Here is a 19,828-nt window from a genome sequence, read left to right as displayed (position 1 = left end):
TTCTATTGAACCCTGAGAAACAGCAGTCTGGATTTGGGAAACTGCTGGGCTTTAGTGTTGCAAAGGATTAATTTCATTAAAGATGCCTTCCCAATGGAGTTTAATCAAATATTAGAAAATTTTACTTCATGTCCTTTTTTTTTTACTTGATCATAAGGGTTGTTAAGGGTTGATATTGATATTCCTTTCAAATCAGTTTTCTGCCTTTAGAACATTATTATTTTTCCAAATGAGGTTCTGTATGGTTTCTATAGTGAATGATTTTCTTTTCTAAGACTCATTGAGTTTTTAATGGTATTTCAGTTTTCTTTCTTGGTCTCCTTTTTGTAATTTCTGTTCTTGCTTAGATAATTTAGATTTCCTATAAGCTTGAGCCACAATATTAAATTGCTCCATGAAAAACTATGGACCTGAACTTTTTGGCTTCTTTTGCCCGTGGAAACTATAATTTATTATCAAACAATTATTTGGCCATTTCTTTACATCTTGTTGCTAAGTACAGAGTAGCTACTTAATAAATGGATGAATACAAGAATAAATTGATTAATTTTTTTTGTCATACATTTTGTACAAAGCATTTGCTAGATGCTGGCGATATAAAGATAGGACATTCCTACAACACAGCCTCTTGTTAGGAATTGAGCAACAAAGGGCATAATGGAAACTGGATGAAGAAATAGTAGTAATGTGGTAAGCCTTGGAAAACTAGAACAGGACATCTAGAACCTGGCTTTGCACCTTACTTGAATATAGCCATTCAAAGTCTTCTCTTGTTCTTCATAACATTTTAGTAATGATACATTTGCTGCACATATGCTTCAATTTGAAATTGTAACCATCTTACAAAATTGGCTATGTATTAATGAGCTATGATGTTATTGGCTCCAGTGTTGTTTTTAAGATGGTACGTTTTTGTGTGTGTGTGTGTGTATGATGCATGTTTACGTTAAATGAAATATTCCTGTTAGATTTATACATATCTTTGAGTTATTTGACACTACCAAATTTTAACATGGAAATCTAGCAATTGAGTTTTAGGTAAATGGGTCTGAATACAGCATTTCAGATACGTTTTTAAAAAGTAATTCAGTGTTAGTGCAGTAAGTGTGGTCACCCTTTGAAATATGCCTGGAATCTGTCTCTGATATGTGGGTCTTAAGAGTCCTCTTTCAATGGGACAAAAAAAAAGAACGCATTTGGAAAATTGTAACACCATATATATCAGAAAAAAGATTGAAATTTAAGGCATTGTTCAGGTTTTCACTACAGAATATTTAGAATAATTGACTTTTAAGAGAGAAAGTCTTGGGGCTAGTACTGCAATGCCAACATCCTGTGTGGGCACCAGTTCACTCCTGTCTAAACCACTTCTGATTCATCTGCCTGCAGATGGTCTGGGAAATGCAGTGGGAGATGGCATAAGTGTTGCACCACCGCGTGGGACACTTGAAGAAGCTACTGCCTTGTATTTCTGCATAGCCTAGCTCAGGCCATTGCTGCCACGTGGAAAGTGAACCAGCAGATGCAAGCTCTCTCTCTGTCTCCCTCCTATCTGTAGTTCTCTACAATAAACACATAAATGTTGAACACACAAACACAAGCAAACACCCCACAGGGCCAGCATGGTGACATCACAGGCTGATCCTCTAGCGGCAGCACTAGGATCCCATATGGGCACCAGTTTATGTTTTGGCTGCTCTACTGCTTACCCTACTCCCTGCTTATGGCCTGGTGATTGTGAAAGGAATCTGTGGAAGATCTTCCTCCCTCTGTTTCTATTTCTGTCCCTCCTTCTCTGCTGTAAATATGCCTTTCAAATAAATAATAGATACATAGATAATATTTTTAAAAGCATGCACAAATGAAGTCTTTTAGTGTTCTAAGATTTTTTGTTTTAATTTTGTGTTTATGATTTGTTTACTCTTCGTGAGTTTTAAGAAGAAAACCACATTGAAGCTGTTACATCCTAAAGATGATACTTAATCTTATAAGTTTATTGTGATTTCTAAAAAGTATGGTTGTGAAAGAGAGAAAAAGACATAAATCCTCAAATTATTTTTTCTTTTTTAATGAAGAAGTAGTTGATGTGAACTATTTGCAAATGGTTTTGTTTTCTATTTTTGCTTGTTTATGGAATTGTGGAACAGGGCAGCCTCAGTGGGAGCAGTGTCAGGGCCACTGGTTTACCTCCTGTGTTGTCCTTTTTTTGTGTGTTCTAATCTGTTGTTCCATTTAAAAAGTGTAAAATTATGTGTTGCTAAGAAGTGTCTTTGAAATAGCTTGTTAAGCCTGAAATGATAAAGTTATCCATATAATATGCCTTCTTTTTTACATTTTAGGTCTCATGAGTTACGATCCAAGATTCTTTCATTGCAGTTACTTCTGTCCATTCTGCAGAATGCAGGACCTGTTTTCAGGACAAATGAAATGTTTATTAACGCTATTAAGCAGTATCTGTGTGTTGCTCTCTCAAAAAATGGAGTCTCATCTGTTCCAGAAGTTTTTGAACTTTCTCTTTCCATATTCCTTACTTTATTGTCGAACTTCAAGACACATCTGAAGATGCAAATTGAGGTATGTTTTGTATTTAGACATTGAAGTGTAAAATTACTATTGGGTATTTTGTTTAAATCAGATAATTCACATGCTGGAAAGTTGTATAAAATTATATACCTGGTTAAAAATGTCTAAAATATTAGATACCAGGGAGATACTAAGAATGCTGTAAGAAACTTAACATCAGTTGAATGAGTTATTATTTTAATACCTTCGTTATTGCTAATAGGATATGTATCATGAATTGTTCTACCCTAAAAGAGAGCTCCAGAGGTAAACCATGTCTTGATTGTAAGCCATTTAAGTATTAAACATTTTAAGAGGTGATTGACAGATATTATACTTTGGGGGATTATGTTTTAGAACATTTGAAAAAATTATTTTTGGCTTTGTTGCTTTTGTGTAATGTGTATTTTATAAGTTCATTGTATGTTCCTAGAGTTTGTCCCCAAACCCTTGGAAATAGAATAATAGTGAAGTGCATTATATTTGGTATCTTTAGGGAATCTTCTGACCATCCCTGTATATGTTTATTGTACAGCTATACCTGATAAATGTTTTGGTTGGCACAGTGCATATTTTAGAGAGGTTGTTATGTTCATCAGTTTTTACTTTTATGTTTTATATGCAAATTATCATTTTAAAAAATTTTGTATTTAATCCGAACTGCAGGTTACTGCTGTATTAGCCCAGCATAAAGAGTAGAAGGCATCATAATTTTTGTAGAATTTTGAAATGATTAAAATGAACATTTGGTTCTTTATTAATGTTCCATAATCTTTTACCAAAAATTCAGCTGGAATTTCTTTATGGTAATGAAACAAAATAAAGCCTTGGAATTTTAAATGAAAGGTTCTAAAACAATGGTCATGTTTTTGGACAGGAAGCAATTTCAGGTTGTCTGTAAAGTTTTAGAAATCTGCCATAGTTTATTAAAAAAATTAAAAACATTTGACTAGAAATAGTTGCTATTTTTACATAGACTTTCCCCATTATCTTTATGAGCTATAAATTAAAAAAAATAAACATTTTGGTAAGGAACCCATCTTTTACTTCTAAAACAGAAGAAAGTCTTTCAGTTGATGAGCCATTTAAATTAAGATTAAAAAATTTAAAGATGTTGCCTAGTACATTTTGGGCACTGAATCTCCTCTTCTTTAGAAAATTTTAGATGAGTGCAGATATGCTTTTGAAATATTAAGCATGTTTGGGCCTGGCTGCGTGGCCAACGACTAAAGTCCAACGCCCTGGGATCACATATGAGCGCCGGTTCTAATCCCAGCAGCTCCACTTCCCATCCAGCTCCCTGCTTGTGGCCTGGGAAAGCAGTCAAGGATGGCCCAGAGCTTTGGAACCCTGCACCCGTGTTCCTGGTTCCCAGCTTCAGATCGGCGTGCACCAGCCGTTGTGGCTCACTTGGGGAGTGAATCATCAGACGGAAGATCTTCCTCTCTGTATATCTGACTTTGTAATGAAAATAAATAAATCTTTTTTAAAAAAAGAAATATTAAGCATGTTTAAAATGTACTGTGATCCATTTGGAGGAAGCATAACATAAGTACAAACAAAATTGAGATTGTATTTACATGGAGATTCATATTTTGACAGTAGTCACTTCAGAGTTAGTGTAGTGGAATTTTCCTATAGGCATTAAATTATGTATTTCAGAAAGATACTGTTTATATACATGTTTATAGACGTGATGATGATAGAGCTACCTGTGCATGATAGGTATTTCATAAATTATTAAAAGGCTAGTTTTTTAGATCCTATTAATGAATGTATTGTAATAACGGGCTCTGTTATTACAATTTGAGCAGCCATTGGTGGTAACAAAGCTTTGTTTTCCAATCTGCTTGTTTATTCCATAAACCAGAGTCCCAAACTTTCTTGATTCATTGCACCTGCAGAGCCTCTAATCTTTTCGTGGTATGCTTAGGCCAGAAGAAATACTGACTGGAACAGGCAGTTAGTCTGGTGGTTAGGGCACCCACACCCCCATCAGAGTGTCTGGGTTCCATTCCCAGCTGCAGCTTCTGACCCAGCTTCCTACTAATGCAAACCTGGGAAGAACCCGTGATAGTTTATACCTGCGTTCCTGCCTCCCCTATGAGAGACCCGGGTTACTTTCCTGGCATCAGTAACATTTAGGAAGTGAACCAGCAAATGGAAAGCACCCTCTGTCTCAGAAAAAGAAAGCACCAAAAATCCTAATAGTTGGATTTATTGGTTGTAATCAGAAACTGATGAAATACTTCTCTTAACCTAGTATCTGTTTATTTTAAAAAGTATGCATCAATTGAAATAAAAACTTTCTAGTTTACCCTTAGCCACAGTTGCTCCTGGGATATGTGTGGCTGTTGGGTACTACACAGCTTGTATCTTGGGATCAAACTACCTACATTCATGTTGTTCCACACAGTAATTTCTGTGTAGCAACTACCAAAATCCAGGTTTGCAAAAATAATGATGTTATTTAAAGGAATGCAGTGTGATCTAATTAAAACAACAGGCACGTGAGGTATCCAGCAGATATACTTCCCTCTGAATTTTGTCTCATTAATTCTCATGACGCCTTTGTGTATTTGCTATAGTACTCTGGAGCGCCTTGCAGCAGTGTGTGAGAAATAGACTTATAACAATAAATGCCTCTTGAACGTCTGCCTTGTGCCATGCGATATGGACTCAGCTAAAAAGGCCTGGTAGAACTAACTGTAGGACAAAGATTATGAAAATAAATTGTGGAGTTTTTTGAAATGAAAGCACTTTATTGTGGTACCTAGCCCAGTTTTGTCAAAGATGCCAGATTATAAATTTGATTATTTCTGGCTTCATAATGTAGGTCCCATAAATAAAATATAAATTTTTATCTTTGAGGGAGTAAAAAAATGAAGCAACAGAAATTTTTCTACTTCACAATTATTTTCAAGAAATTATCCATATAATATGAGTTACCCATATATGCATCATATCTTGGCATATTTTATAGTAGCTGTTTGGCAAATAAAATACAACAATGCGGATTGAACTACAGTGCTGGTATTAGTCAACTTAAGAGTCATTTCCTAAAGATGCTTTTAGCATTGAAATTTCAGAGGTAGATCTCAGCTGAAGTTAAAGTCCAGAGAACCTTAATTCCTAGTATTTCTTTGAGATCTTTAAAAGTGATCACGAGTTTGAATTCTTTTTAAACAGATATTTTCCCCTAATCACAGGTGTTCTTTAAAGAAATTTTTCTATATATTTTGGAAACTTCTACCAGTTCATTTGATCATAAATGGATGGTTATTCAGACACTAACAAGAATTTGTGCAGGTATTTAAAATTATTTTTCTATATTTTCTCTTAGAAAATATTTAGAAGCCAGATATACTATACTCACTTATTTGATACATTTTTTAAAACTAATATATTCTTTTTTCTTCCTATGCCACCCCCCAAAATTATTCTTACAGATGCACAGAGTGTAGTGGATATTTATGTAAACTATGACTGTGACTTAAATGCAGCAAATATATTTGAAAGATTAGTAAATGATCTGTCAAAAATTGCTCAAGGAAGGGGCAGTCAAGAACTTGGGATGAGTAATGTTCAGGTAAGAACTTTGAAAAGCTTTTTCAAATTTGAACTTTCCCAAGTATAAGATATGTGTTTTACTTCAGATATATTTTTATTTTTATTCTGCTTCTGAATTATTTTATAGGAATTGAGCCTGAGGAAAAAAGGATTAGAGTGCTTAGTGTCAATTTTGAAGTGTATGGTTGAATGGAGTAAGGATCAGTATGTGAATCCCAATTCTCAAACAACTCTCGGTAAGGCTTCTAATTCTTCGTCATTTATAGTTAATACTTCTTAGGAAAATAGTTGCAGATGTTGTTAAACCTGTTTTGTGACAGGTTTATTCTTTAGCTAGCGTAAAAGCATTCTTTATGAGTTAAATGATTAGCTTTACATTTACTTTTTCTACTAGCTACCCTAGAAATATTTTAAATAATATATAACAGAATTATATTTAAAGCAACCTTGTTATAATTTTTTTAAAAAGATTTGTTTCTTTTTATTGGAAAGGCAGAATTAGAGAGAAGGAAAGACAGAGAGGAAAATCTTTTTATCAGCTGGTTCACTCCCCAAATGATCACAACAGTCTGAGCTGAGCTGGTATGAAGCCAGGAGCCTGGAGCTTCATCCTCCAGGTTTGCCACGTGGACACAGGATCCCAGGACTTGCAGCCATCCTCTGCTGCTCTCCCAGGCCATAATCTGGAAGCTGGATGGGAAGCAGAGTAGCTGGGATGCAAAAAGGCATCCATGTGGGATGCTGGTGCTTGCAGGTAGAGGTTTAGCCAGTTGAGCCATTTTATTGGCCCCAACTTTATTACAATTATTAAGACAATTACATAAAAACTAGCATATTTTAGGAAGTTTGCTTTGTCTGGTGTTTATTTACCTTCACAGAAAAACCAGAAGTTTCAGAGCTATACTAATATTTTATCTTAACAAGAAGTTTTTATAAGTATGAGCTGAGAGCAGAAATCCACTGCAACTTCAAAAATAACTTCCTAATGTTGCACATGCAGACGTTACAATGAATCCTGAGTACTGCAGCCTATTATTTAGTTTGGTACCTAATGTTTGTTTATTTTTTTTTTTAAAGATTTATTTTTATTGCGAAGCCAGATATACAGAGAGAAGGAAAGACAGAGAGAAAGATCTTCCATCCGATGATCCACTCCCCAAGTGAGCGCAACGGCCGGTGCTGTACTGATCCAAGCTACTGGGAGCCAGGAGCTCTTCTGGGTCTCCCACACGGGTGCAGGGTTCCAAGGTTTTGGGCTGTCTCAGCTGCCTTGCCAGGCCACAAGCAGGGAGCTGGATGGGAAGTGGGGCCGCCGGGATTAGAACCGGCACCCATGTGGATCCCGGGGCGTTCAGTGCGAGGACTTTAGTCGTTGGCCACGTGCCAGTTCCAACACCTAATGTTTATTATAAATAGAGTTAAGCAACATTGAAATCTGTTGCTTGATTTGAGAGTTTATTTTCTCTTTGCATTTTTGTTTTGGTAGGATGTAGTAGTTTCTCCCTATCTGCAGCTTTACTTCCCACTGCTCTAATTAACCATGCCCAACTGCAATCTGAAAAGGTTACATACAAATGTCCAGAAAGAAACAGTTAAGGTTTAAATTGGGTACCATTATGAATAGCATGATGAATGCATCTGTATCATAGAATGATGATAATAATTTAAAAAGAAGTAAAAATAAAATAAAAAATAAATATGAAATTGCACACTGTCCCAGTTCATCCTGCCCCAGATGTGAATCATCCTTCTGTTCAGTGTCTCCGTGCTGTATTTGCTACCTACCTGATAGTTACCTGGAAGCTGCCTTGGCTGTCATATTCACTGTGTGATGTCTTCATACTTGAGGTCAAACAGCTATGGCCCCAAAACACACAGCAATGTTGGCAATTCAGATACACCAAAGTACACTAAGTGAAAATGTAAACATTCTCAATAAGAAAAAGAAAATGATTTAATGTTACTAAGATCTTCAATACAGTAAGATATTTTGGTACAGACTACATTCATGTAGCTGTTATTGTAACATGTCATTATAATTGCCCAATTTTGTTATTAATCTGTATCTAAATTATAAATTTAACTTTATTATGTTGCCATAATGTACTATGTCATTTTTGTTCTTCCAGGTCAGGAAAAGCCCCCAGAGCAAGAGATGAATGAAATCAAGCACCCTGAGACAATAAACAGATATGGAAGTTTGAATTCCCTGGAGTCAACATCATCATCAGGAATAGGCAGCTATAGTACTCAAATGTCTGGTACTGATAATCCAGAACAGTTTGAGGTTCTAAAGCAACAAAAAGAAATAATCGAGCAAGGGATAGATTTGTAAGTATCAAATTGTAAGAAGAAATGTTACTGAATATTCCTCTGCCAATACTGTGCCTCCCATGCCATAGCTTTTAATATATCTTCTGACATTCGTTTATGCTCTTCTTAAAATATCTATCAATTGGTAAAAGGTAGCCGAAGAAGGGTGGGGTGTTAGAGTTCTCTTGTATCGAAGAAATTGTTGGCTGCTTATTTCAGCTCCCTTTGGTCATTGCAGTTTAACCCAGTTTCTTTTAATGCCCAACCAGTATTGTCATACAAATTTTGTGTCATAACCAAATATTATGTACTGTTGAACATTACGCAGTTTTGTATTGTTAATTTAGCTCAGGTATGAAATCCCCACGTGTGTGTGTGTGTGTGTGTGTGTGTGTGTGTGTGTGTGTATTTGTAGCATTGGCCTGACACAGGTAGGTCCTCCAGTTTGCCCCTTATCTACCTGCTCTCAGCTCCTTCAATTACTGTGCTGTATTATGGTCTATGGAAGCCCTTAGACATTGTTTTATACATGTCAAGCCTTCAGTGACCCCAATTGTGATTTGTCCCCAAGACACCCTTCCCAGAGGGATATGCAGCCCTTCCCTTAGGGCACACTATCCCTGACTCCAGGGAGCACCTCTGTTGTCAGGCAGCTGCCCCACCCCCATCCTCCTACCTTTTCAAATTGGATTGCATCTCAAAAAATTTACTGTCTCAAACATTGATCCTTTACAGGTCTTATCTTTTTTTCCAATTGTGTTACAAATGCACTACTCTTGTTATTGATGAACTCCTGCTTCTGGTTTCATTTTTATGTGTAAGAAGGTGGTCAGTGCTTTCTATCCTGGCTACTCTACCTGAGCGTGATTTTGTAAAATAATGTTTTTTGTTTTTACTTTGTGATATTTCCCTTATGTTTGACTGTTTTCTGTGTGAATATCACCACATTGCCTTCTTTCATCTTACTGCTCTTGCCTTTTATTTAGAAATTACAATAAGAAGCAGAAAGATTGCTAGTCATTCTCCATAAAATCAGTTGAACTGTTGTAAACCTTAAGGTTTACTTGGTTTGCTACTCCTTGAAAGCCTTTCTTCCTAAATCTTAAGAAATGTCTTTTATGGGCTTTGGCACAGTGTCTCAATTAGCTAATCCTCCCCTTGCAAGCCCTGGGGTCCCATATAGACATCAGTTTGTGTCCTGGCTGCTCCGCTTCCCAGTCAGCTCCCTGTTTCAGGCCTGGGAAAGCAGTAAAAGATGGCCTGAAGCCTTGGAAGCCTTGGAAGCCTTGGAAGCCTTGGAAGCCTGCACACACATGGGAGAGCAGAGGACTACTCTCCTGGCTTCAGATCAGCTCAGCTCCGGCCATTGTCACTGCTTGGAAAGAATCAGCAAATGGAAGATCTTTCTCTGTGTCATTCTCCCGCACTCTGTAAATCTGACTTTCCGATAAAATTAAATAAATTTTAAAAAATTAATGAATAAGTGAGTGAAAAATGCCTTTTATGGAACCAGTCTTCAAGTGTCTTTTTCAGTGTCCGTATGAAAAATAATATGTACGTTTTGACTCATTGTAATTGTCTATTGAATTACATTAGTCTGCTGAGTTACATGAAGTCCACTGGTCCCAGGGAGTTTTAGGCAAGATCCTGGGGAAATGGGAATGAAACAACAGCCCTTCTTTTCTAGTATCTAGTATTCCAGGTCTAGTATGTGTAAACAGGCATATTGCCAATCTGAGCTAACACAGATTGCTACATGGGCCAATGCGTCATGTATTTAAGATTATTGTCTAAATATGGAGAAGAGAAGATTTCAACTAGTATTGCAGTAATACAGTGTTGTATAAAACACGGTCAAAGGTGCTAAGTATGTGAAGTACTTAGTAAGTGAGAGATTGTGGGCTCAGGGTTTCACAGTGGGGTTTTCCTTGGCCTCCAGTCCATCTCTGCCACTGCACATGCTTTCTGTTTGGTACAGCTGTTAATGAAAATGTGTTCATGCAGTTGTGTTCCCAAGACTATTCCTTTCATGTCACCACCCTGTTCTGTTGCCTTCCTAACTTTCTGCTACCCCTTGTCAATCTGTAAGAGCTGTTGTTCTTGAATGTATCTTAAGTCCTTTGCAGGGTTCTGCCCCACAACCCTGTCCTGCTTTCTACACCAGCCTCCTCACCTCAGATTCTCCCTTCTTCCTGAATGACTTGACCATGACTTCTGCCACTTCTGTTTTTTTTAAAGATTCATTGATTTTGAAAGCCACAGTGTCAGGGAGAGGAAGATATATTTTATCCACTGGGTCACACCCCAGATAATTGCAATAGCCAAGCTTGACCAGTCCTAAGCTAGAAGATAATTCATCCATTGCATCCCATGTGAACATTGACTGTCTTCCACTGCCTTTCTTAGGGAATTAGCATGGAGCTAGATCGGAACTGGTGCTGCTGGGTCATGATCCAGCATCCGTATGGGATGCCAGCATTGCTGGTAGTGGCTTTATCCGCTATGCCACAATACTGTTGCCTTTAGTCACTGTCTGCTAATATTTCAGAACTCCTAAGCATCTCCTGAAACCTGAGTTATTTCTGTAATTGTCTATTTAGTTTTCTATAATATACTGCAGCTTTTGCCGTTACAATGCCCATAAGCTATTTATCTGTCTTCATTTTGTCATCAACTTGCCTCAACTCCTATCAAATGCAAAAGGCAGGCAAAATCCCTATTATTTCTGCATTTTTACTTGGACTGGCAACACTAGCAAATTATTGTTTCTAAACTAGACTCCTGGGAATTAGCTTAGGTTTTCCCACTACTCTACTCTCTGAATCAGTTTTACTGATTCTGTTTCCTAAATTGTTGCAGTCTGTTCTAGAGCTGTTCTCATAAGTCAGCACCACTACTTTCTTTAAGTAGGATACTCATTTAATTGATTTAATTGATTTAATCCTTTGGTCTTGTTTGTTCTTTAGTCTCTCACACTTAACTAGAGTAATATTGATTGAGTAAAAGGCTACTCCTGTTTTTCCTCTCTTGCTTTTAGAGAGTTAAGCCAAAGCTGCTTCTGATGGAGTAATAGTACGTCTGTGATTTCAATCCACTGCACTGTAAGCTTCAGCTTACTCCAGTGATACAGATCTGTTTATTAGAATGCGCTGTGTTGTGGAGTTACTATGCCTTTTCCTTTATGTCTATGGTATTTTTTTCTTACAGCTTACTAAAAGAATATAATAATTGTCCCATACTGTCATCTTTCCCCAGTCTTACATCATGACAGACTCAATACTTGCCTTGCATTGTCATTTTTTTAGCATATAAGATTTACACATATTGTTAGGATACCATGTGATTTCTTTTGATGCATGTATACATTGTGTACAATGACCAAATACAGGTAAACCTACTTGTCTTCTCAAGTACTTATCATTTTGCTGCACTATTTTCTCCTGAATGTATTTGTTATATTTTTACTATTATAACTTTTAAAAATTATGGTTACTTCAGTGATAAATGTTTGATTTTAATGAACATGATCCTAAGATCATATTTCCAAGGAATATAGATTTTTTTTCTTTACTTTTTTTATTAACATCATCTATTCTGTTTGTGTGTGTGTGATTCCATATGAGTTTTAGGATTGTTTTTTTCTAATTCTGTGAAGAATGTCATTTTGATAGGAGTTGCATTTAACCTATAGATTGCGTTAGCTAATAGACTTTTTTAAAAAAAGATTCATTTATTTTTACTTGAGAGTGAGATTTATAGAGAGAAAGGGAGCAAGAGAGAGATCTTCCATCCACTGATTCACTCCCCAAATGGCTGCAGCAGCTAGAGCTGAGCTGGTCTGATACCAGGAGCCAGAAGCTTCTTTGCATCTCCCACGCAGGTGCAGGGTCCCAAGGCTTTGGCCCATCCTCCACTGTCTTCCCATGCCACACGCTGGGAAGTGCAGGGAAAGTAGGAGCAGCTAGACACAAACCAGTGCCCATATGGAATGCCAACTTCAGTAAGTAGAGCATTAGCTTGTTCAACCACTGCACCAGCCTTTGTACTACAGACATGATAGTGAGATTGATTCATCGATTCATAAACTAGAAGTATTTTTCGTGTCCTGACTGATATCTTTCATCCATGTCTTAAAATTTTTATTGTAGAGAGGTTTCACTTGTTAAATTTACTCCCAGATATTTGAATTTTTTTGGTAGCTATTCTGAATGGAGTGGAATTTCTGCCTTGATTGTCTTTCAGTGAGTTTACTAGCATATAAAAGAGCTTTTCTGTTTTTGTTTTGTAACCTGCAACTTTACTGAACCTAGATTTAATAAGAAACCAAAGAGAGGAATACAGTACCTCCAAGAACAAGGGATGCTTGGCACTACGCCTGAAGATATTGCCCAATTCTTACACCAAGAGGAAAGATTAGACTCTGTAAGAATACTGTTTTATTTCATCTTAAACTTTTCTGTAAAATTCCTTATGTGCTGTGATCTCCTGTAAATGTTTTCCTAAGTGTATAGATAACACCTGAAGACTAAGCTAGGTTTAAAATATATACCCATGTAAAAATAGATAATGCTTTTCAAATATTTTGAACTCAATCAAAATCTTGATTTTTGTTTTCTAAACACACTATATTTAACCTTAAGCTTTATGTTTGAAATTGTTAAGCTGTAGTCAAAAATCTGTGTCTCTTGCTTATTTTTCTGTTTTTTTAGATAGCAGTGTAGCAAATGACATGCCATTAAAATCTTAGTTTATTTTGCTTTTGTTTTAGACTCAAGTGGGTGAATTCCTGGGAGATAATGATAAATTTAACAAAGAAGTCATGTATGCATATGTAGACCAACATGATTTCTCTGGAAAAGACTTCGTTTCTGCCCTTCGCATGTTTCTGGAAGGATTTCGTCTTCCGGGAGAAGCTCAAAAAATCGATCGATTAATGGAAAAATTTGCTGCAAGATACCTAGAATGCAACCAAGGGTAAGTAAAATTCATATGCCTGTTGATTGTCTACTGTATCTGTGACACTGTACTAGCAGCATCCAGGGATTCAGGGACACTAGGAAGTAACCCCCTGTCCACAGAGCATGTCGATGATCTGTCTAAAAGTGATAGGACAAATCCATAAAAAAGGAGGAAATACATTCTAAATCCTGAAGGAGATAAAGGTCTATGGGATTTGAGATCACTTCTTTCGATGAAACTCTAAGACATAAGTTTATAACATGATACACTTACTTTTCCAGGCAAACTCTTTTTGCTAGTGCGGACACTGCTTATGTTTTGGCTTACTCAATTATCATGTTGACCACAGACCTTCACAGTCCACAGGTATACTTTCTTCTATGTCAGTTTTACAATGAGTAGTGGAAATTAAATATATTCTTTTGAATTTAACAAGCAGTAGTTGAAATTTTTATCTCTTAATTAAGCAATTTATTAAAGTGGTATGTTTAAATTGTGATGTATATTTTACAAGAACAGTATCTTATAATTTTATTTAGGCTTTTAGGTGTCTGAAAATAGATGTGTACATGGGATCTTCAAAAAGTTAGTGGGAAATACATATTATGAAATACTATGGATCGATTTCAAAACTTTTCTAAAAATTCCATTTCTCCATGAGCTTTTTCAAATAATTTCATACTTGTCAGTCTCATGATTGACAGCTGTATAAAACTAAGACATATTTTAATGTCAAAAGGTGTTTGTGGGAATGATATCTATATGCTTGTCACAACAAGGAAAAGCACTATATATAAGCTATCTGTTTTAATGTGACAGACTCAAACAGTAGAGATGAACACTTAGAAGGTGAGTATTCGTATGTCCCACACCCAGGTTCAGCAGTTAGCATGTTGTGGCCAGTCCTGTTCTAGCTACATACTCCGTTCAGATAATTTTGAAGCATGTCCTAAGTAACATGTTACTTTATTTGTATTTATTTCACTATGTATTTTTAAAATAGAAAATTATTCTTTTTACTGAAACAAAACCACAATATTGCGACACCTAAAAAGTCAACAGAAAATATTAAAATATCAGTTCTCTAAGAAATGTTCAAATTTTGTTTGCTTCAGAAAACTCATAATTCCTTTTTAAATGTTACAGATCTTTTGATTGATGATATCCCCTAAAGTTTATTTTTAATGCCTAGGATATATTTTGCTTTGCTTCTGAAAATATTCTTGGGTGATATTATTTTTATGTGTAATGAACTTAAAGAAACTTTTTGGTATTTCTGGGGATAAAATCTGGTACTATTTTAGGATAATAGCATAGATTAAATATTAATCATATATTGGAAGAATTGAAATTTACTTCAACTTTGATACTAAGTTTTGCAGCAGAGATGTGTATGTGTGTTGATGTTTAAGGCAAGATTGATATGAAAAGAAATACTAAACATTAAGTGGACTAATTAGATATGATGTGTCTATTGTTATTTGCATTATTCCAGGGTTAATTTGATTTCCTGTAGGCTTTTTTTTTATTAAGGAAATTGCTTGAGGTTTGCCTTTGACATATTGTTGACAATATGCTCAAAGCATTATTCAGCATCATGATGTTTTTTTCTTGATTTTGCAAGGCAGTGCACAGTTAATGATCTATTTAGATGTGTGTGGCATTCAGTCTGATTTTTCCATAACCATGGTGTTTACATGCTTTTGTCTCTAGAAGGTTATACTATAAACATATTTGGGTCTGTAAATCAATGACATTGTAAGCATCTTCAGTTATAAATTATGTTGCATTCTTTTGAAGAAATGCAGAAAAGTCCTTTTGTATGTTTTCGTAGCTACTCAGATTAGTAAATAAACACATTTTAAGGCACAGTATCTTGAAAATTGAATTCAATGTTCTGGGTAGTAATTCCTGTTTGTTCATAAAAACACATGCTTAGAGTTCTCCTCTAGCAATGATGATTAATTCTAGCACCATTCCCTGTCAAACAATGAGCTGGGATCTCTGTGGATAAGCAGCCTGCAACTTTAGAACAGCTCATGAGTGCCTATAACCTGAACTGACCTGTAAGAAAATGAAACCACAGTGTTGGCCCCAGCTGGCTTAAAATTAAGGTCCGTAATAAACCAACATCAGATGCATCATATTTGGAAAATAAAAACAGCCTCAACGGAATACCGTATCTCTTAAATATATCACAGTTCTTTCTCATCTTAACTATTCTCAAAGCAAAATATAGCCAGATCTTAACAAATGATTGGTGTTGTCTTCTCACTTACACTGTTTATGCAGTTAGGCTGTCTTTGCATATAGTACGTATAGTATGAATCAGTGACTTTTTCAGAATTTAAAATAGGTTTAGGTTGCATAATTTGTGTGTATTGAGGTTTAGTACTAATAGCATTCTTTAAATGACTTAAATAATGAAGATACAGCTTTATTTAAGCACATAAGAGTAGAAGTTAAAAGTAGTGTGTTTCATAAAAGACATCAGTAAAAGAAAAGTAAGGTTATGTTTTATACTGCCTGTAGAATTCCATTGTGGCAGAATTATTTGAGCAGTGTGTTTAATTTTGAGTTTCTGAAGCAATGCATTTTCCATTCCTGCCTTCTGGGAGTCCCAGCCCAGATCTGCAGATATTTAACTGCTACTTCAGACTTTCTGTCAAAACTTTTCTCTGCCTCTACATGACAGGTTGCCAAAATATTTTTCCAGTAAAAATTTATAGGTAGTTTTAGTTCTTAACCTGTTCCTGGCAAAATTTTTGAAGTGTTTTATCTTGGTATGCCTTTTCTGTGTTTTTACTGGAGGAATTGGTGAGGAAGATGGAGGGAGGGTAACCAAATTAGCATTAAATAGAATGTTAATACCAAGACACAAGAAGGATTTTAAAAGTTAAAAATATACTGGAAAAAAAAAAACACAGAAAAATTTAAGATGTGATGTGCTTTGTTACTTTAATGTGATCCACTAAAAACCCTTCATGTTGATGGCTTCACGTTATTGTAGGAAAATGTTATATATCATATCATAAACACTGGTTTGTGTGTGTGTGTGTGTGTTTGCAGCATGAGCTTCTGTGGGTTCATTGTAAACATTTTGAGCTAGTTCTCAAGTTTGATAATGGGCTGCCATTTTACAGACTAAACTTGTGCTCCACAGTTTTATCAAGATTCAGAATATGACATTATTTTTCAGAGTACTTTTAAACAAGATATCATAAGGATTATTTTACCTATACCATTTAATCAATCACTTGACAAAATCACCTTTAAATAAGTGTCAACTGTTGTTTTATCTCCTGTGCTGTATTTTATTATAGCATTGAGCTAAGATTTGAATCTTATGTTTGTAATAATTGTCATATCCATTTTTAAGTCTATACTGTTTATTCAGTCTCATATTTATACATCCACTCACTGTATACCTCAGCACAGTCTTAGAACTCAGCGTTTCTCTTTAAGTCAGGGCTTCAACAGTTATTCCATGAGGGTATTTTAATATTGTCATATCCGTTTTTTAAAGAGATTGCATGAGCTCTTAAGCTGTGGATAAAACACCTTCGTTCCCTGTAGCAAATTGCTCATGTCCACAACAGAACATGGTGAATTTGGTGCTTGTGTAGTAAAATGGCTCCTCTGTTACATGTCTTCATTTTCTGTGACTTCCTTTTATATTATGTGTTTTGTTCATTATTTTCCAGCTCTTGAGAATATTTATAAAATTTCTGAAAAATATTCAAATTATTAAAAATGTGAATGAAATAAAAGTTTTAATTTTCAGAAATTGTAACATTTTTTGTATCTAGGTTAAAAATAAAATGACCAAAGAACAGTATATTAAGATGAACAGAGGTATCAATGACAGTAAAGACCTCCCTGAAGAATATCTGTCAGCCATCTACAATGAAATAGCTGGCAAGAAGATCTCGATGAAAGAGACAAAAGAATTAACAATCCCTGCAAAATCTAGTAAACAAAGTAAGTGTCCTAATCAGCTGAATCATTATTGAAGGAAAAATGTAAAAAATTTTTCACTTGATTGAAAATAAAGTTTTCTACTAGAAGACTTCAGAGACCCACAGCAAGAAAAAAATGATTGAGGATTAAGGAAAGTGCTAATTGTCCTGATTTGATTCTTGCTCATATTTGCATCCATTTGTCACACTACCTAATAATAATGTTTAATTATTTGTCAGTTAACAAAAATTTTGTCACCTTGGTCCCAGCGGCGTGGCCTAGTGGCTAAAGTCCTTGCCTTGAATGCCCCGGGATCCCATATGGGCACCAGTTCTAATCCCGGCAGCTCCACTTCCCGTCCGGCTCCCTGCTTGTGGCCTGGGAAAGCAGTCGAGGACGGCCCAATGCATTGGGACCCTGCACCTGCATGGGAGACCCGGAAAAAGTTCCTGGTTCCTGGCTTCGGATCGGCACAGCATCGACCATTGCGGCTCACTTGGGGAGTGAATCATTGGACGGAAGATCTTCCCCTCTGTCTCTCCTCCTCTCTGTATATCTGACTTTGTAATCAAATAAATAAATCTTTTTTAAAAATTTGTAACCTTGTAAGTAAGAAATAGAGCCAAGTTTTGATGAGAAGTGTTAGTTAAGTGACCTATTTTTCTCACATTGTGAAAATAGCACTAAGCAAATCTTTTTTCCTCATTTCCTCCTCAGTAAGCATCCTGTTTCATCTATTCTTCCTTCTATCATTATGCATAAATGGAAGCTGAAAAGTGGGGTGATTAAATGAGGTAGAGAAGGTTGGGATCATTGGGGAAGTTAGGCAGTCAGAAAGGACTGCCTGAGACGGACTACTGCTTCTGTCACTGTAGACTCTAGAGTTTACCACTGGTACCCAGCTGTAACCTTAATTTTATTCCAGACATGGTACATGCATACAGTGGTAAGGAAATTGCAGCTAAAATATGATTGCCAGAATAAGGTGAGAGAAATGCTTCAAAAATCTAACAGTAATAGAGAAAGGGGGTTCTTGCCTTGCTGAGCACACTTGGTAGTAAAATCTCAAGCTTAAAAGGATTACAGTAGCAGAATTCTTTTGAAAGGAGAGACGCGATAAGGCTCATGTGATGTATTTCTCAGTCGAAGCATTGTGAATCAGAAACTTAGGAGACAACGTTAGAATAATAGAGAGGCAGTGTTTGGACATAGCCAAAGTGTTTGTTGTGGTGCTGACATGCCGTATGGGTAACAGTTTGAATCCAGCTGCTCCACTTGCCATCTGCCTTCCTGCTAATGTGCCTGGGAGAGCAGCAGAGGATGACCAGGTCCTTCGGCCTCTGCACCCAGTGAGAGACAACAAAGAAGCTCCTGGCTTCAGATTGGCACAGTTCTAGTTATTGCAGCTATTTGGGGCGTGAATCAACTGATGGATGATCTCTACCCTCTTTTCTCCCTCTTTCTCTATAATTCTGCCTTTAAAATAATCTTTAAAAAATTTTTTGAGCTTTTTTTGTTTCTGTCACCCTAGAGGAAATTATATTCTAAGGAATTTTAGGAAATTTTCGCTTACTTTATGGGTAAAAAGACTGAAGTCTAGAGAAATAAGAGAATCAGAGTTAATGAGGTCAGTGTAGTGTGAAAAGCTTTCATGAGCCAGTGCCGTAGCCAGGTAGGCTAAACTTCCACCTTTGGTGTCAGCATCGCCCATGGATGCAGGTTCAGGTCTCAGCTACTCTGCTTCCAATCCAGCTTCCTGCGTATGCCTGGGGAAACGGCAGAGATAACTTAAGTCTTTGGGCCCCTGCACCCATGTAGGAAACTCTGAGGAGTCTGCTGGATCTTGGCCGCAGATCGTCTCAGCTCTGGCTGGTTGAAGAGTAAACAAGCAGGTGGAAAACATGTATGTCCTTCTTTCTGTCTCTCCTCCTCTCTGTAACTCTGCCTTTCAAATAAAGCTCAGAAATATTAAGTGGTGAATTTCAATCTTGAATCATACATCCTCGCCTCTTATTCTGCTCCAGTGATGGATAGCAGTTTGATAGTGTTACTTTCAGCTCTGTTTATAACAAGAAGTACAAGAATGCTTCAAAATTTCCATGGAAAATGGAATTGAAATATCCTATTTCCAGTTTCTCACTGATTTTCTATCACCATACACAAACAGGCCACAAAAAGTGAAATGTGATAATGCTGTAGAGAAAAGAAAAAGCAAATAATAGACTAGACATTTAATTAGGTGTGAAAATGAAGGCCTAATCACCAACGAAGGTACTTCAGAAAAAATGTTACATTCAAATGGTTTGCAACCACCTTCTCTGTATAGTTCTGAAAATTTCTTTATTCCCAGATAACACCCCAAACCCATTAAGCAGTTATACTTCTTTTCTCTTACCCCCAGGCAAACAGCGGTGTATTTGTTTCTCTGTATATACCTAATTTTTAACGGTGAAATTATGTAGTA

General features: G+C 36.3%; 1 protein-coding gene across 2 annotated transcripts in view; it reads left to right on the top strand.

Annotated features, from left to right (window-relative positions):
• ARFGEF1 (ADP ribosylation factor guanine nucleotide exchange factor 1) overlaps window positions 1–19,828 on the top strand; it is a 123,670-nt gene that overhangs the window by 68,432 nt on the left and 35,410 nt on the right. For both annotated transcript variants that reach the window (XR_009246092.1, XM_058668712.1), the window contains exons 10-18: window positions 2,340–2,574; window positions 5,772–5,871; window positions 6,012–6,151; window positions 6,260–6,368; window positions 8,262–8,463; window positions 12,756–12,867; window positions 13,214–13,419; window positions 13,686–13,770; window positions 17,214–17,385. Coding sequence is in view for 1 of the 2 variants with exons in the window: in XM_058668712.1 (XP_058524695.1) it covers window positions 2,340–2,574; window positions 5,772–5,871; window positions 6,012–6,151; window positions 6,260–6,368; window positions 8,262–8,463; window positions 12,756–12,867; window positions 13,214–13,419; window positions 13,686–13,770; window positions 17,214–17,385 (1,361 nt within the window). In the remaining variant the exon portion in view is untranslated. The remainder of the gene's footprint in view (window positions 1–2,339; window positions 2,575–5,771; window positions 5,872–6,011; window positions 6,152–6,259; window positions 6,369–8,261; window positions 8,464–12,755; window positions 12,868–13,213; window positions 13,420–13,685; window positions 13,771–17,213; window positions 17,386–19,828) is intronic.

This window comes from Ochotona princeps, chromosome 9 (genome assembly GCF_030435755.1).
Source record: "Ochotona princeps isolate mOchPri1 chromosome 9, mOchPri1.hap1, whole genome shotgun sequence".
In the NCBI taxonomy this organism is placed as follows: Eukaryota; Metazoa; Chordata; class Mammalia; order Lagomorpha; family Ochotonidae; genus Ochotona; species Ochotona princeps.
The sequence above is the reverse complement of the archived record's forward strand: the minus strand, read 5'-3'. Positions and strand labels throughout refer to the sequence as shown.